The sequence below is a fragment of the Globicephala melas genome, chromosome 7, assembly GCF_963455315.2.
Source record: "Globicephala melas chromosome 7, mGloMel1.2, whole genome shotgun sequence".
NCBI lineage: Eukaryota > Metazoa > Chordata > Mammalia > Artiodactyla > Delphinidae > Globicephala > Globicephala melas.
This window is the reverse complement of record NC_083320.1, coordinates 87301111-87314562: the sequence shown is the minus strand read 5'-3', so window position 1 is coordinate 87314562 and position 13452 is coordinate 87301111. Positions and strand designations below refer to the sequence as shown.

General features: G+C 37.5%; 1 protein-coding gene across 1 annotated transcript in view; it reads right to left on the bottom strand.

Annotated features, from left to right (window-relative positions):
* LRP1B (LDL receptor related protein 1B) overlaps positions 1 to 12036 on the bottom strand; it is a 1792829-nt gene extending 1780793 nt beyond the window's left edge. The window contains exon 1 of the mRNA XM_030883038.2: positions 11790 to 12036. Within this exon, the coding sequence (XP_030738898.2) occupies positions 11790 to 11982 (193 nt within the window). The 5' untranslated portion in view covers positions 11983 to 12036. The remainder of the gene's footprint in view (positions 1 to 11789) is intronic.
* Between the last annotated feature and the right edge of the window lie 1416 nt (positions 12037 to 13452).

Sequence of the window (13452 nt, the reverse complement as noted above, 5' to 3'; positions counted from 1 at the left end):
TGAGTATACAGTCAATATTTTTTTTTTTTTTTGCTTTACCTAAAACATAAATAACCCCCTTATACTCATTTTGAACCTTTTCCCAAAGTCCTTTCCTTATGAAAGAGAAAAAAAAAAGCCCTTTAGCAGACCTCTGTGTGATGTGAGCAGAGTTCTAGTCAGGGAGCATAAATCGTGCCTCGTACTCACAAATATACAAGTAACCCCTCCCCTTCCTGTTTTCAATTACTCCGATTAATTTATTTCCAAACTTTTGGCACCCCTCTGCTACAGTACACAACAAACAAATTTACAGTGAGTCCCAAATTAAACATTAATGCAAAATCTTCTAGCCTCAAATTTCATTTGGTTCAGTCACTCTAAAATTTAATAAAATGTTAGTATTTATTTCATATTTAACTTATTCCTATGCATAATGTTGAGTTTTGTACTGAAATCTTGGCGCCAAATTATTAAAGGGGCTTTTGACAATGTGAATGAAAAATGGACTGAACTGAAGGTCACACACAAATTCGATTTCTGCACATGCATCTAGCAAATGTCTACTAAACCTGCAGGTAAGCTCTTTACACAACAAATAAATTGGTTGAGATCTTTTGCTTCAATATCTCATTTAAGCATTTCTGAAATTGTAAATGCCCAAGCTCTGGATCTCTTTTTATTTTAAACTAATGTCTGTTTAGTATACATCTTCAGTTCTTAATCTAAAGACGTACCATGTTTGAAAACTAAGAAAACAGGTTATCTTTTTAAATTAGTTGTAACGATCATGTAGCATTTCCAAGGTAATTTCGCAGGTTGGGGTGAAGTATTTCCTCCATAATGCTGCAATGTTGTCTGCAATATAAAGTAAATAGTGTCTAAAAGGGTTGATTATCCCAAGTTGCTTTTTTGGCACTAGATGGCCTGTACAACTTAAAAAGAAACTCAGTGGAGAATATTTGGGGCTAAGCTTAACTTTGGAATACAGATTTGAATATTAAGTTAAAAAACTAAACTTTGACTTTTTCTCAAGGTAGATAACATAAAAGAGAGCCAAAAGAAAAAAAGAGCAATGAAAAAAAATTAATGGAACCAAATCCCGAAACAATCTCCTAGTAACTTAGGCCCTAAAATAGCTCATTCAACTTAGTATTAACAGATTTCCTTTAAGCACTGTATACCTATCTTCTTTCCCACAGACCCTCTGGGCTCTAATATTTTTTTCTTTTCCATCAGTTTCATAAAACCTCTCTCCTTGTTCTTTCTCCTACCCTCACTCCCTCTTTCCTTTTTAACTCCAACAAGAACTCAATAAACCCAAATGGGTTTGTTTTGTAGCCATAAGCAACCTTTCCCTGAAAATCCAAAGTTGTACAATTGCCAAACTAGTGGGGGTTTTTTGTTTTGTTTTTTTTTGCGTTACGCAGGCCTCTCACTGTTGTGGCCTCTCCCGTTGCGGAGCACAGGCTCGGGACACGCAGGCTTAGCGGCCATGGCTCACGGGCCCAGCCGTTCCGCGGCATGTGGGATCTTCCCGAACCGGTGCACGAACCCGTGTCCCCTGCATCGGCAGGCGGACTCTCAACCACTGCGCCACCAGGGAAGCCCCAAACTAGTGTTTTTATTGCTTGTTCTGGTTTATGTTGTTTAGTTGCTTCTGCCTCCAGCGTATAAATCACACTGTGATGGGTACATAGTAGGAACTATAACATTTATTCAATGAATGCATGTGGATAAGTACAGAAGAATAATCCAGGGGCCCTGATTGACCAAGAGGAGCACCCACTAGGTCATAAACTCTTTCCCAGTAGGTCCCCCACCATTTGTCACCACCCATTTCCTTTCCACAGTTGTCTTGGAACTTCCAGGGAGGGTAATGAGTACAGCCAATAGCAGCTCTCTTAACATTTCATCCAATTAATCAAATATTCATAAGTAGTAATGTGACTGACAGCCCAAATTCTTCTCAATCATGTCAAGGATTTGGGGACAATGAAAAAGGAGTTCTTCCTTAAAAACAGTAAGAATTTCCTCAAGGGAAAAAAAACAAACTCATATGAGTCTTCACATACGCCAATGCTCATTTCTTCTGCTTATATTGGTAGAAATAACAGCAAAATAGTTGCTGCCACGTTTACCAGTGCTTGGAATGTTACTAAGTGTATTATTTTATCTAAACCCTCAAGAACTACTGTGAGTCACTCTACTAATTCCATTCTGCAGACACGGTATAGGTAAATATGGGTAATAGGGAAGATGGTAGTAATAATTCTGAAATAAAGGGAAAAGGTAATAAAAAGGCAAGGAATATTGCAGAGTCCACACGTGACCATTACACGCCTAATATCATGAAACATTTCATACAAATCAACAAGAGGTGATGCAAAACAAAATGCATTCATTTTCAAAGAACTTAGAATGTTAACTCTCCCAAGATGATAATTTGAGGCTTATCCTTCTGATATATTGAATGGTGCTACATTCATTGTTATAGAAAATCTTCCTCAATTAAAGATGTGAGTCACTCCTCTATCTCACCCTCATCTACAATGCTACCCCCTTGTTTGAACTACCAACATCTCTCCTGCACAATTACAATAACCCTTTAACTGTATTTACTGTGTCTCTGGTCCTTTTTTATTCAGTAGCAAGCACGATCTCATAAATAATTAAGTTGTGTCATGTCACCTCTGGTTAAACATCCAATTGCAGCCTATTATAATGAGAACAAAACCCAAGTGCCTCACTCTGACCTGCAAAGTCCTAACTGACCTACTCATAAATACGCCTTTCCCCACTCCTCTTCTCTTCCATACACAAGCAGTGTACTTTAGGCACACAGACCTTCCTTTCTCTAAGATGTCAAAATCATGACTTCCTCTCAAGGGTTTACATGGGAAGTTCCTCCCTCAGAACCATTCATAGCTTGTTCCTTCACATCACTTTTATCTCAGCAAATATGTCAGCCTTCACAAAAAAAGGCCTGCTCTTGATTACATGATGTTATTTTTCTTTCTTCTTAGCACAAAATATTATGTATTTGTCACTTTGCTTATTGTCTGTTTCCTCCTTCACTGAAATGTACACTAAAATGTAAGCTCTGACAGACTAGTTACATTGTCTAACTTGCTCACTTGCCTCTTTCCCAACCTCTAGAACAACTCCCAGCATATCTCTGCTCAAATTTGTTGAACGAGTGAATAAATAAATGAATGACCACCAACCACATGGGTTGCTTCGGGGATCATATGATTTCAGGAGGAAAAAACCAAGAACAAAATTAAAGGGTCCTGAAAATGTAAGGGATTTCTACCGCTATTAGTAATATACATTAAGTTAATGCTATAATTAATGAAATAATGGATATTTATGTAATGTGATACCAATGCACGCTATGTTTTCACATACATTGTCTAACTTGCATTCGTGGAAGGTGTGAAAGGCACTGCTAGGTCTCTCCAGAGTTGGTTGGAGCAGTTTTCTGTAAACCTCTGGTGGTGTTTTCACAGGACTCAGATTAAAATACATACAGGATAAAATCCTCATGCCCTTCATAACCTTATGATCTCCCAGCAATGAGAGCATCAAGGGGAATGGAAAAAAGTCCTAAGATTTTGGTTCTTACACTATCAGGATTAATTTCAAAATACTTGACAATATCACCAGCAAGTGAAAACAGAAGTAAACATCCTAACATGGGAGAGAACTCTATCCAAAGACGGACAGTTCTAAATTCTACTTATTTTTAATGTTGGTCAATGTTGGATAAAGTCACTATCTTTTCCCCCAAGTAAGATTTTTACGCCACGAGTATTACAGGCCATCAGCAGGGTGCTGGTGAATTGCTAGCCTTTTTGTTAGAATGACAATAATATAAGGACTCAGCAAAAGGGCCTGAATTCTGAGTTAGTAATTCTATCTATAAATCTTAGTTATTTTTTAATGAAAAATCTCATAAATATGGATGCCCAGAAGGTGTGATCTATAATAGTTTCACCTGACAAGGCAAAAATCTCACCCATGAGCTGGCATCGTTATCACTGTACTTTCAGAGCTTAATTATGAGAAAATGCCTTAAAAATTAATAGAGTTGAATAAAGTGGAATATTTTAATAAAGCATACCTCCTATTTTAGCATGGTAAAATACCAATAAAATATATCATTAAAAGCTTTAGAAAATGCACGCAAGGTCTTAGATAATCTAAAAACCAAGTCTTTTTAAATCTCAAGAATTTATATTTTAGCAAATGTTTGAGGTTCCTAATTGCCTCAGTTACCTGATCTGTGTGGATTGAAGCTTCAAAAAATTCTGTCAACGTTCTCTCTCTTAGCATCTTTGTCCTTCCTCTCCTTATACATCCTAATTTCTAAAGAAAACAGTCATTCTAAACTCATTTCTGTTATCAGCCTTATCCTACAGTTTTTCTTTTCCACAAATATCTGAAAATATCCCAGGAACACTCAAAGCAAGTAACCAGAACCAAGTTTTACTTCTCTCTTCTCCCCCATCCCTCCCCATTTTTAGTTCTCTTTTCTCATTTTAAGAAGAAAGGGTGAAGATGAACAAATTGTCATTAAAGAAAAACTCAGTGGTAGCAAAATTCTTAAGGAATTAATGTATTTGTATTTCTAAAGTTAAGCCTGCTTGGAAGTTGAAGGATGTCAATGCAATGTGGAAAAGTTAGGACGGAATGTCCTATTGATTGTAAGAATAAAACAAGAGACAGTCTGTGATACCTTGACCCTACCTAAAGAAGAAATGTATTCTTTCAACTAAAATGAGGTCGTGTTTCAACAATACCTGTCTTTGGTCTGAAGGCTAAGCCAGCCAGGACAATGAGGTACATGCATCTCAGGAAGAGATGTCTGACTGTTAATAAGAATGCATTGTGAGATGAAATGGAACGCTGGTATCTTAGCAAGGCAACACACTCTATCTTCTTCAAGAAGTTTTTTTGTTGTTTTTTTTTCTTTTTTCTCTTACTTAAAAAAGTTAGAAGGAATCTCATATGAAAAGGTACTTTCTCAACTTGTCTTCTATAAAGGACATAGTTATAATGTTATTCACATGTAAATGGAAACTCATATATACATGGCTATGTTCAAGCTTATTTCTGAGAAAAATAAGGTTAAACAGATGACTCTACAGTAAGAATATTTTTCATTGTTCCTGTAGTTAAAGAAACCTTTGACAAGTCTTGTATATTTACAACTACTTCGGAATATTTGAGAAATTCCAAATGTAGATAATATATCCTTATTCAACAAATATGAGTGGCGGAGTTATTGAACAATATTAAGTAACACCATCATTACCAACTCAAGCCTTTTGCCCTGATGATACTTACAAGAATCTGACCTACTGGGAAATCAGCAACAAATGAGTGGGCCCATTTATTTAATCAAGCCATTGCATTTTTTTTAACGGCAATTGGACATCTAATTGCAGTGCAGACTAAAACCAAGTTAATGTGACTGCATGAAAAAGTTATTACAGTCATATTAAAAAGCACACTAAATGCTGTTGCCCACTTTATCACTGCAATGATTTCCACTATATATTCTGTATTGAGAGAGGGTCTTGACTTTGACTTTGAAATATATTTTAGTGTTGTAAAATATTTTACAAAATGAAAAATAACTCCCTTAATAAATAAAGCCAATAAAGAAAAATAATAATTTTCAATAAAGTAACATTTGTCTGAATAGGAGTAAATTCAGAGCATGTATTTATTCATATTCTAATAGTGTTTTAGACTCTTATGCTATCCCATGATATAACTATATAATTACTCCCAAACATATTTAATTTGCCTGTTATGATAGGCACAATGACAGTGGTACATCTGATTTACTCTACAAAGTGTAGATATGAAGTATCATACATAAGTCTTTCAGGGAAATATGTTGTTGTTGTTCTTCCATAACATTTAATTTTAAGCTTTTTATGCAACATCAGTTTTACTATTTTACCAGAACCGACTGGCTACTATCTAACAGTTTGATTCTCGTTTAGTTCCTAGTCAGTTTAACCAAATTGTTTAGTCAGGAAACTCAATCAACATAATTGGGTTTGTATAGAGAAGGCCTAAATCAATAGGATAGAAAGAGAGAAAGAAACTATATTTTGGTGTCACTGAATTCAAAACAGAGTAATAAATAATATATACTTTCTAACTTGGCCTTGTAGTTATGCCGGGGGGTGGGGGGGAAGGGAGGCCACCAAATCATTTATGAGGAGAAAACATAGATCTAAAATTGTGAACCCAGTTTATAGCAGAAAAACTTCTAATAGAAAAAAAGCATATAAATTTTGAAGGTGTAAGCTTACTTGTTCTGATGTGTTGCAGAATCTTCTGAAGCCTTCATTCCCTTTTCTACAATATAGAGGGTTCAGATGTAGTTGGACAGATTAACAATTTGTTCAAATGAGGCAGCACAGAATAGCGACAACAGTGATTGAATATTACTGCAAGCACAATACTCTTCAAAAGCAAGTGAGATTAAATATACTCATTGGCACATATGTGAATTAGTACGAAAAGTAACTTTTTAGAAACTCAAATTAATATTTAGAGATATTTTCAAGTTTTTGTAAAGTTTAAATAATGGAACTTTTTTTTCAAGGAACTAAAGAAGGCTAAAATATCTCCTTCTAAACAAAACAGCTGTAGAGTGCCCCCAAGGCTTAGATTTGTGATTGCTTTGTTGCAATTTTGTTTTTATGCCTCTTAGTCAACCGGTTGTTTTACAGGTAAAATTTGGAGAATAACAATCCATATGAAGATATAAAGCAACTCCACAGAAGAGGATAAAAGTATCACTCTTAGTTGTTTGATTGGTTAGAATTATTTTGCCCTCCCTTTCCCACCAAAAAAAAAAAAAGAAAAGGAAAAAATGATTTGTGCTCTCTATGCATCAAGGTAGGTTTTGGTCACTATGTTTAGATTAAATACAAAGATTCGGATTTTTTCAGAGAATATAAGGAAGGCTTTTTGAAGTAACTAGAGTAAACATGACTATTTCCTGATAGAAATTTGGTCCAGTATATTCTGGCTAACTCACTATAAAAGTAGTCAACCTTTTGCTCTACTTTTCTTTAGCAGTCCAGCTACTAAAAACATTGTTTTAAATTATAAACATTGGGTACAGCATAATTACAGACATTTCAAAGGCAAATACATTTTGACATTTATTTCCTCCACTGTATGATTCTGTTACAACAAATTATGTGTTAAATGGAAATTCATTCATTAGAATACTGCATGTTCGGAGTTGAAAAATAACTCAAAGTTCTTTCATTTCATAATTTTGTTTTTCAAGGAGGCAATCATAACAAAACTAGACATATACTGTCTGGGTTTTTTTAAAAATAAAAGTTTCATTTAAAAATCTATCTGGGACTTCCCTGGCGGTCCAGTGGTTAAGACTTCGCCTTCCCATGCGTGGGGTGCTGGTCTGATCCCTGGTCGGGGAGCTAAGACCCCACATGCCTCATGGCCAAAAAACTAAAACATAAAACAGAAGCAATATTGTAATAAATTCAATAAAGACTTTAAAAATGGTCTATATCAAAAAAAAAATCTTTAAAAATCTATTTCCAATTTTCAGGTTAGAGTGGTGTTTTTATAGGTTTTTATGCACCAAGGAAGCCGTTTTAAAGGAGATATCTTCTTTAAAGAAGGTATATCTATATAACAGGTGGTTTCCACTTACTGCTAAATTAGTTTAACTAATGACATCATGTTGGGACAATCATTTTTAACTTTTAGTGTTAATTCTACTTCTTTGAATGTAGCCATCTAGAATGAAGATAAGTGTTTCCTTTGTACAAGAATTGTTTTGACAGACAGCCTCAGAAGATAGAGAAATGTATCAATACATCTGCTTGGTACCTTTTACTACATAGAATCCCTACAACTAGGAAGGAATTGAAGAAAGAGGAGGTGACGTTTCACAGAAGATGTAAAAATTAAAAGCAGAATCGTGAAAAAAACTATCATAGAATGGAGGGAAGATACAAAGGTCCCTCATCATTGTAATCCTTATAAAAGACCAAGTCATGTTCAGTCCAGGTGACTTTAAATAAAGCCTATCTTTACGGTACACCCTAGGCTCTGAAAAGAGATTGACAAGACAAGCAGCAAGAAACTAATGTCCTGGATCCAATACAGTTGCAAACTAAAAATCTCTGCATGACTCTACCGTGAATGGTAAGTAGCATTTACAAAGTGTCATCTCATTTTTAAGAATATATTAACTATATCACTCATCCACCACCCTTTCTAAGAATATTTCTTTTACATTCACTTTAAAAACTCACTACCATTTACCAATTCTAGCACAGTTAACAACATTTAAGTTTTCTGCAGTATTCTCATGTGTCTCGCCATTCTTTAGGTTTAATTATATCCAGCCTCACATGGATGGAAGTTTCTTTATTTGTATACTGTAAACATTTCCATATGATATTTATTACGATATCAGAGGAAAACATTTATCTTAAGAAATTATTTTGTCTAAAGGTTTACTTTAATCTCTTCTTTAAGGAACACTAATTTGGATTCAGCCTCTTCCTAAAAGTGTCATTTGGCCTTCCCCCCCATCCCCCTTCTCTTTCCTTCCCTTATTCTGTTTTCTGTAATTTACATTCTTTCTTCTTTCAACACATTGAAATTTTTCTTTTTCTATTGTCTCCTTTCCTTTGTACCATTTTCAGTTTGAGCTGGAGAGAGAGAGAAAGGGAGGGGGAGGGGGAGAGAGAGAGAGAGAGAGAGATGAAAACTCAAAGATTATAGAGACCTCTTCAAAACAAAACTTTAATATTTCTGGAATATAAAGAGACACGGCTTGCAGCTCATTCTTCTTTCAGTAGAGAAAGATTAAAAATTTTGAAATACACATGATTGCCAGCTTTAGATGGTTTTATAGACATGTACATTTAAATGATTACAACAGCATGAACTTTAATTATTTGGAAATACATTTCCACAGTTTATCAGACTCAAGAATGTAAAAGAGACTAGCTTTAGTTCTCTCAATCCCTTTTCTGCTCAGAAAACTTGACAATTTAAAATATACCTCCTTTTAAGTCTTAATCCTTATCAAGCGATACTTTGATGTGATATGACATTGTTATATGACACATTGGTTGATTCTAAGTGAACATGATTTATCCTCCACATTCTGCTGTTAAGAGTTACAAAGATGTTTCCTTTTTTCAAATGTGATGAGATCTAATAAGAACTGACATGCACATTAGCTTATCTGCACCAAAATCAGTGCAAACTAAGAAAATAAACAACATAGAATTAAAGGACAAGTGGATGTGCATAAATTGAATACAAGCATACAGTTCAAGTATTTTTCTATTTAAAAATTTTTTTGAGTTTATACTCAAAGGGAAGAGAAACATAGGTAGAGGGTAATATAATCATTTCTATCTAGTTCACACAGTTTAAGAAGCTACCCGTTACTCAATACTTATTTGGAGAACCTGAAAGTGTTTTCTCATTTTCTGGCATGAAGCTAGGTCTTGCACTACAAAACACACCTGTGTAATTCACAAGCCTGTTCTACTCTTCAAGGACAACTGACATAAGCCTGGGCAGAAAGCTACATCTCATTAACCTCTTTCTTGAGCTTATGTTCCCATACCTTCTGGTTCAGGATTTCAGTAAGAGAAGTTTGTCATAATGCAGCAGCACTTTCTTTTTTAACTTTCAACAAGATTGCTCTCTTTTTCTCCCCCCTTTTGCCAAATAAGACCCACCCTTTTCACTTTTGATAGCTAGCTGTGGCATTTTTAGCTCTTTTAAAAGTTGTGTTAAATATGTGTAATAGTGGTAAAGTGTTAGTCTATAACTATTTTTACTTATGTTATCCAATATAGTACTTCTGATGCTGACATGATGATACAATGGGACACTATTTCAGTTTCAGGAAAAAGTAACAATCCTTTTCCATGTACCCTGTTTATATCTTAGATATCCCTCTCCCTATTGGAACTAAATTGACACCAAATTCTAATTCTTTTAATTATTTAGTTTTCTATCTCAGAAAAAATTTGGGGGTCTATATATTTATATTCAGGTATTCATTCCAATCATTGTAGCAATGGCCCTATTCCTCACAAACACATACAAAAGCACTGAGGACTTAGTTCTACATGAGGTCAAATTTCTGGAGAATGGGGACTCACTCAGAAAGAGCCCAACAGCAGCAGTCTGCCAGTGCCATTCTATTTTGCTAGCACACAGGACTGAAAAGCTTCATTCTGTTCATCTGTTCTCGTCCAACTTCAAACATTCTTCCTGAGAAAGGTTGAGAGCTGATTGTTCCAGATCAAAGGCATCATTTCAAGTTAGAGCTATGTGCTTCCATTTTATCAGTATAGTTTAACTATTCCACACCAACTTCAAGGCAAGTTAAGGCAAGTTCAGAAGCCAAATGGTTAGATGGCAATGATATGTTTAAAAGACATATCAGTAAATGTCAAGACTTTCTAAAGGAACTCATATTAGTCTCAGTACTGGTAAATGAAATGACAAGTGTGGGTATGTTATAAAGACTATAATCTGGTTGCCCACAGCAGGTTGAATAGAAACACTACAATTCATTCCCCTGTTCTTTCCTATAATGAAGCAATAATTTTTAGTCAATTCATAATTCGCTTCATATTAACACAGTCACTAAATCTCCCAATGCAACCTTTTGCCTACTTGCTTGGCATTGAGATCTGTACATTTTCTATCTTTCTTCTTTTTTTTTCTAATTAGCCCAAAAAACAAAATGTATCAGTTAATATGAACTCATGCTATGATTTAGAAAAACAAACAAAAAAACTAGATCTATGATACTTCTGATTTTACTTTAAGCAGTTAACCATTCCAATGCCAACGGCCCAACTATTCATCTATTTTTTTTTTCTTTTTTCACCCGTCCGACTGTTGTCAAAGATTATCAAACTTGCACAGGGATTCTTGGGTTTCCAGATCAAAGTTTACAAAATCCAGATTTATTATAATGCCCACCTCCTCTCTCCTTTCTGCTCTGCTCGCCATACCCATTCCCATTTAAACTTGTACCATTCATCAGCTTTTCGGACAAAAAGCAAGGGCAAAACACCAGTGGTGGGTGAGCGTCTCCAGGCACCAAGAGCTGTGTCACAGACCTTCAGAATCAAAAAAGTCAAGCTCAAGCAGGTGCCTGCGCCCAGAAGCTCCCCGAAAGCGTTAGCTTCTCCGATGATGACCCAAATCTCTCCGGAGTCTGCCCCAGAAAGGGGCTACAGAGAGGAAACGGGCTGGAGTCGGCGCTTTCCCCTCTCCACAGACCCTGCGTGCAGCAGGTAAGGAACTTAACCCTGGAGATAAGTTAAGGGAGCACACACTTAACGCGGAGCCTCCGGAGCCCGCAAAAGCTCGAAGCCAAGAGAGTGAGCGCGGAGCGAAGTCTTGAAAACGCGAACGCTGATCCCAACATCTGCAGCGCTTGGGGTGCGCGGGCAGAGGCGCGCAGTCAAGTGCAAACGCTCCCGGGGGAAACGAAATCAGGACCCGCAAAGGGCCAAAGGAAAAAGCTGTGGGAGAGCCGAGGACTCGGGTAGCTGGTTCGGAAATCCCTCACCACACTTCTCACCACCACCCCCACCACTCCCGCCCCGAGACCGGCGCACAGTGGCCCAGGGTCCCGGGGAGCGGGGCCGCAAGGACTTAACTTCCACACACACTTATCTGCAAGCGTAGCCCAGCAGGAAAGCCAAGGAAGTCCGGGGGCAAGGAAGGGGGTAAGGTGTTCTCCTTACCTCGGTCGGCTCCCACGGTCAGCACCTTGGCGACAGGCAATAATCCCGAGAGAGTGAGTAAGGCGAGGAGAAACTCGGACATCGTGGTCGCCCGGGGAGGAAGCCAGCGCCAGAGACTGCTCGGCTGCACCCTCGGCCAGGCGGCGGCGGCGGCGGCGGCGGCGGCTCGGAGCCCCGAATCGAGCAGCGTCATTTACAAATGTCACTCGAAATTCTTCAGCTCAGTGAGCCCAGCCAGTCCGCCTGGAGCAGGATGTGGAAGGTGTACGGATGCGCGCGTGGGGGGAGAGAGAGAGTGTGTGTGAGCGCGAGCGAGCCGCTCGTGTGTCTTGACTTTTCAATGCAGGGTACGTCTGATCTTACATCACGCAAAGAGGGGCAGTGAGAGATGCCAGCGGAGGGGAATTCACTGATTAATCACCCGGTCCACCACACACCCCTCCGTCGTCCACATAAATCACATCTATTACTTAGTAAGAGGCATTTAACACAACAGGAAAATACCACCACGAACTGGGAACACCACAAATCACAATTATTTCAGTCTCCTTGAAGAGAAAGTAACTCCAAGCTGGTTCTGTAGGGATTTGGGTCTTTAGAGAGGAGGGGAGATTTCTGCATTGGGCTGAGCCAGCCAGGCGCCTGGGAAGCTCCGCATTTAACAGCCAGTTCGGAATTATCAGCCACCAGCGCTGAGATAGATGCTTCTCTAGGCAAAGCAGATTTGATCCCTTCGCTCCCTGGAAGCTTCCTTCCCGAGAAGGAACGACTAGCCAAGTAACTGAGCTTCTCTTAGGGAAATGGTTCCCTCTGCTCGCCACACAAATGCAATGCTTTCTGAGCTGCACTTTTAACTTTTGTGCTGAGTAGCACCTAGGGACAAAGATAAAAATTTAGTGACTCAGCAGAAACAAAAAAAAACAAAACAAACCCCTAAAGTCATCACCCGTTGCATAAGAAGGGAAGGTGGTTGGAAAGAGGCCCCTAAGCAGGGAACCATAAAGCAAACAACTGGCACTTTTACAGTGGATTTCTCTTTTTAAAAGGATACCTTGAACCATTTTTAACATGTTTTGATGCTTTTTTTAATTGCTTGTTTTCTTTTCTTTTCTTCTTGCACATAGTATAGTGGTAGTTTAAGAACTTTCCCAAACCATCGGAGGCATTAAAATGAATCAGTGCAATTAAAAACAAAAAAAAGTTGTTTGTATGACCACTTTTTAAATATGTTCATCCAAGTACCTAAAATTTTAGTTACTTGAAAATGGTTGGGTTAAAACTCAGAAATCTTAATAGTTGAAGGCTTACCTTTTTTCCCTTGTGACATCAGTAATTCTTGCCTAACAGCAAAGGTTAAAAATGTTTTGTATTTAATGTTTAAAAACCTGAGATGGGTGTAAAGGAAAACTATAAGGAAAGCACCAAACTAAGCAACAGGATGACTGAAAAGGAAAGGAAAGATGCTTTAAATACTTTATTCAGTTTACCAGGTGAAACTTATTTTAGATGAATGCCAGCACAATGAACTAGCTGCTTACTAGAGTAAAATCATCCAGAAACATCTTTGGATGCTCTTTAGAAACCATTAAAATTAGACTGGATCAAAGAACACAGGTGACTATGAGGGACATTGCCACTTAGTCTGTGATTATAAAATATGTTC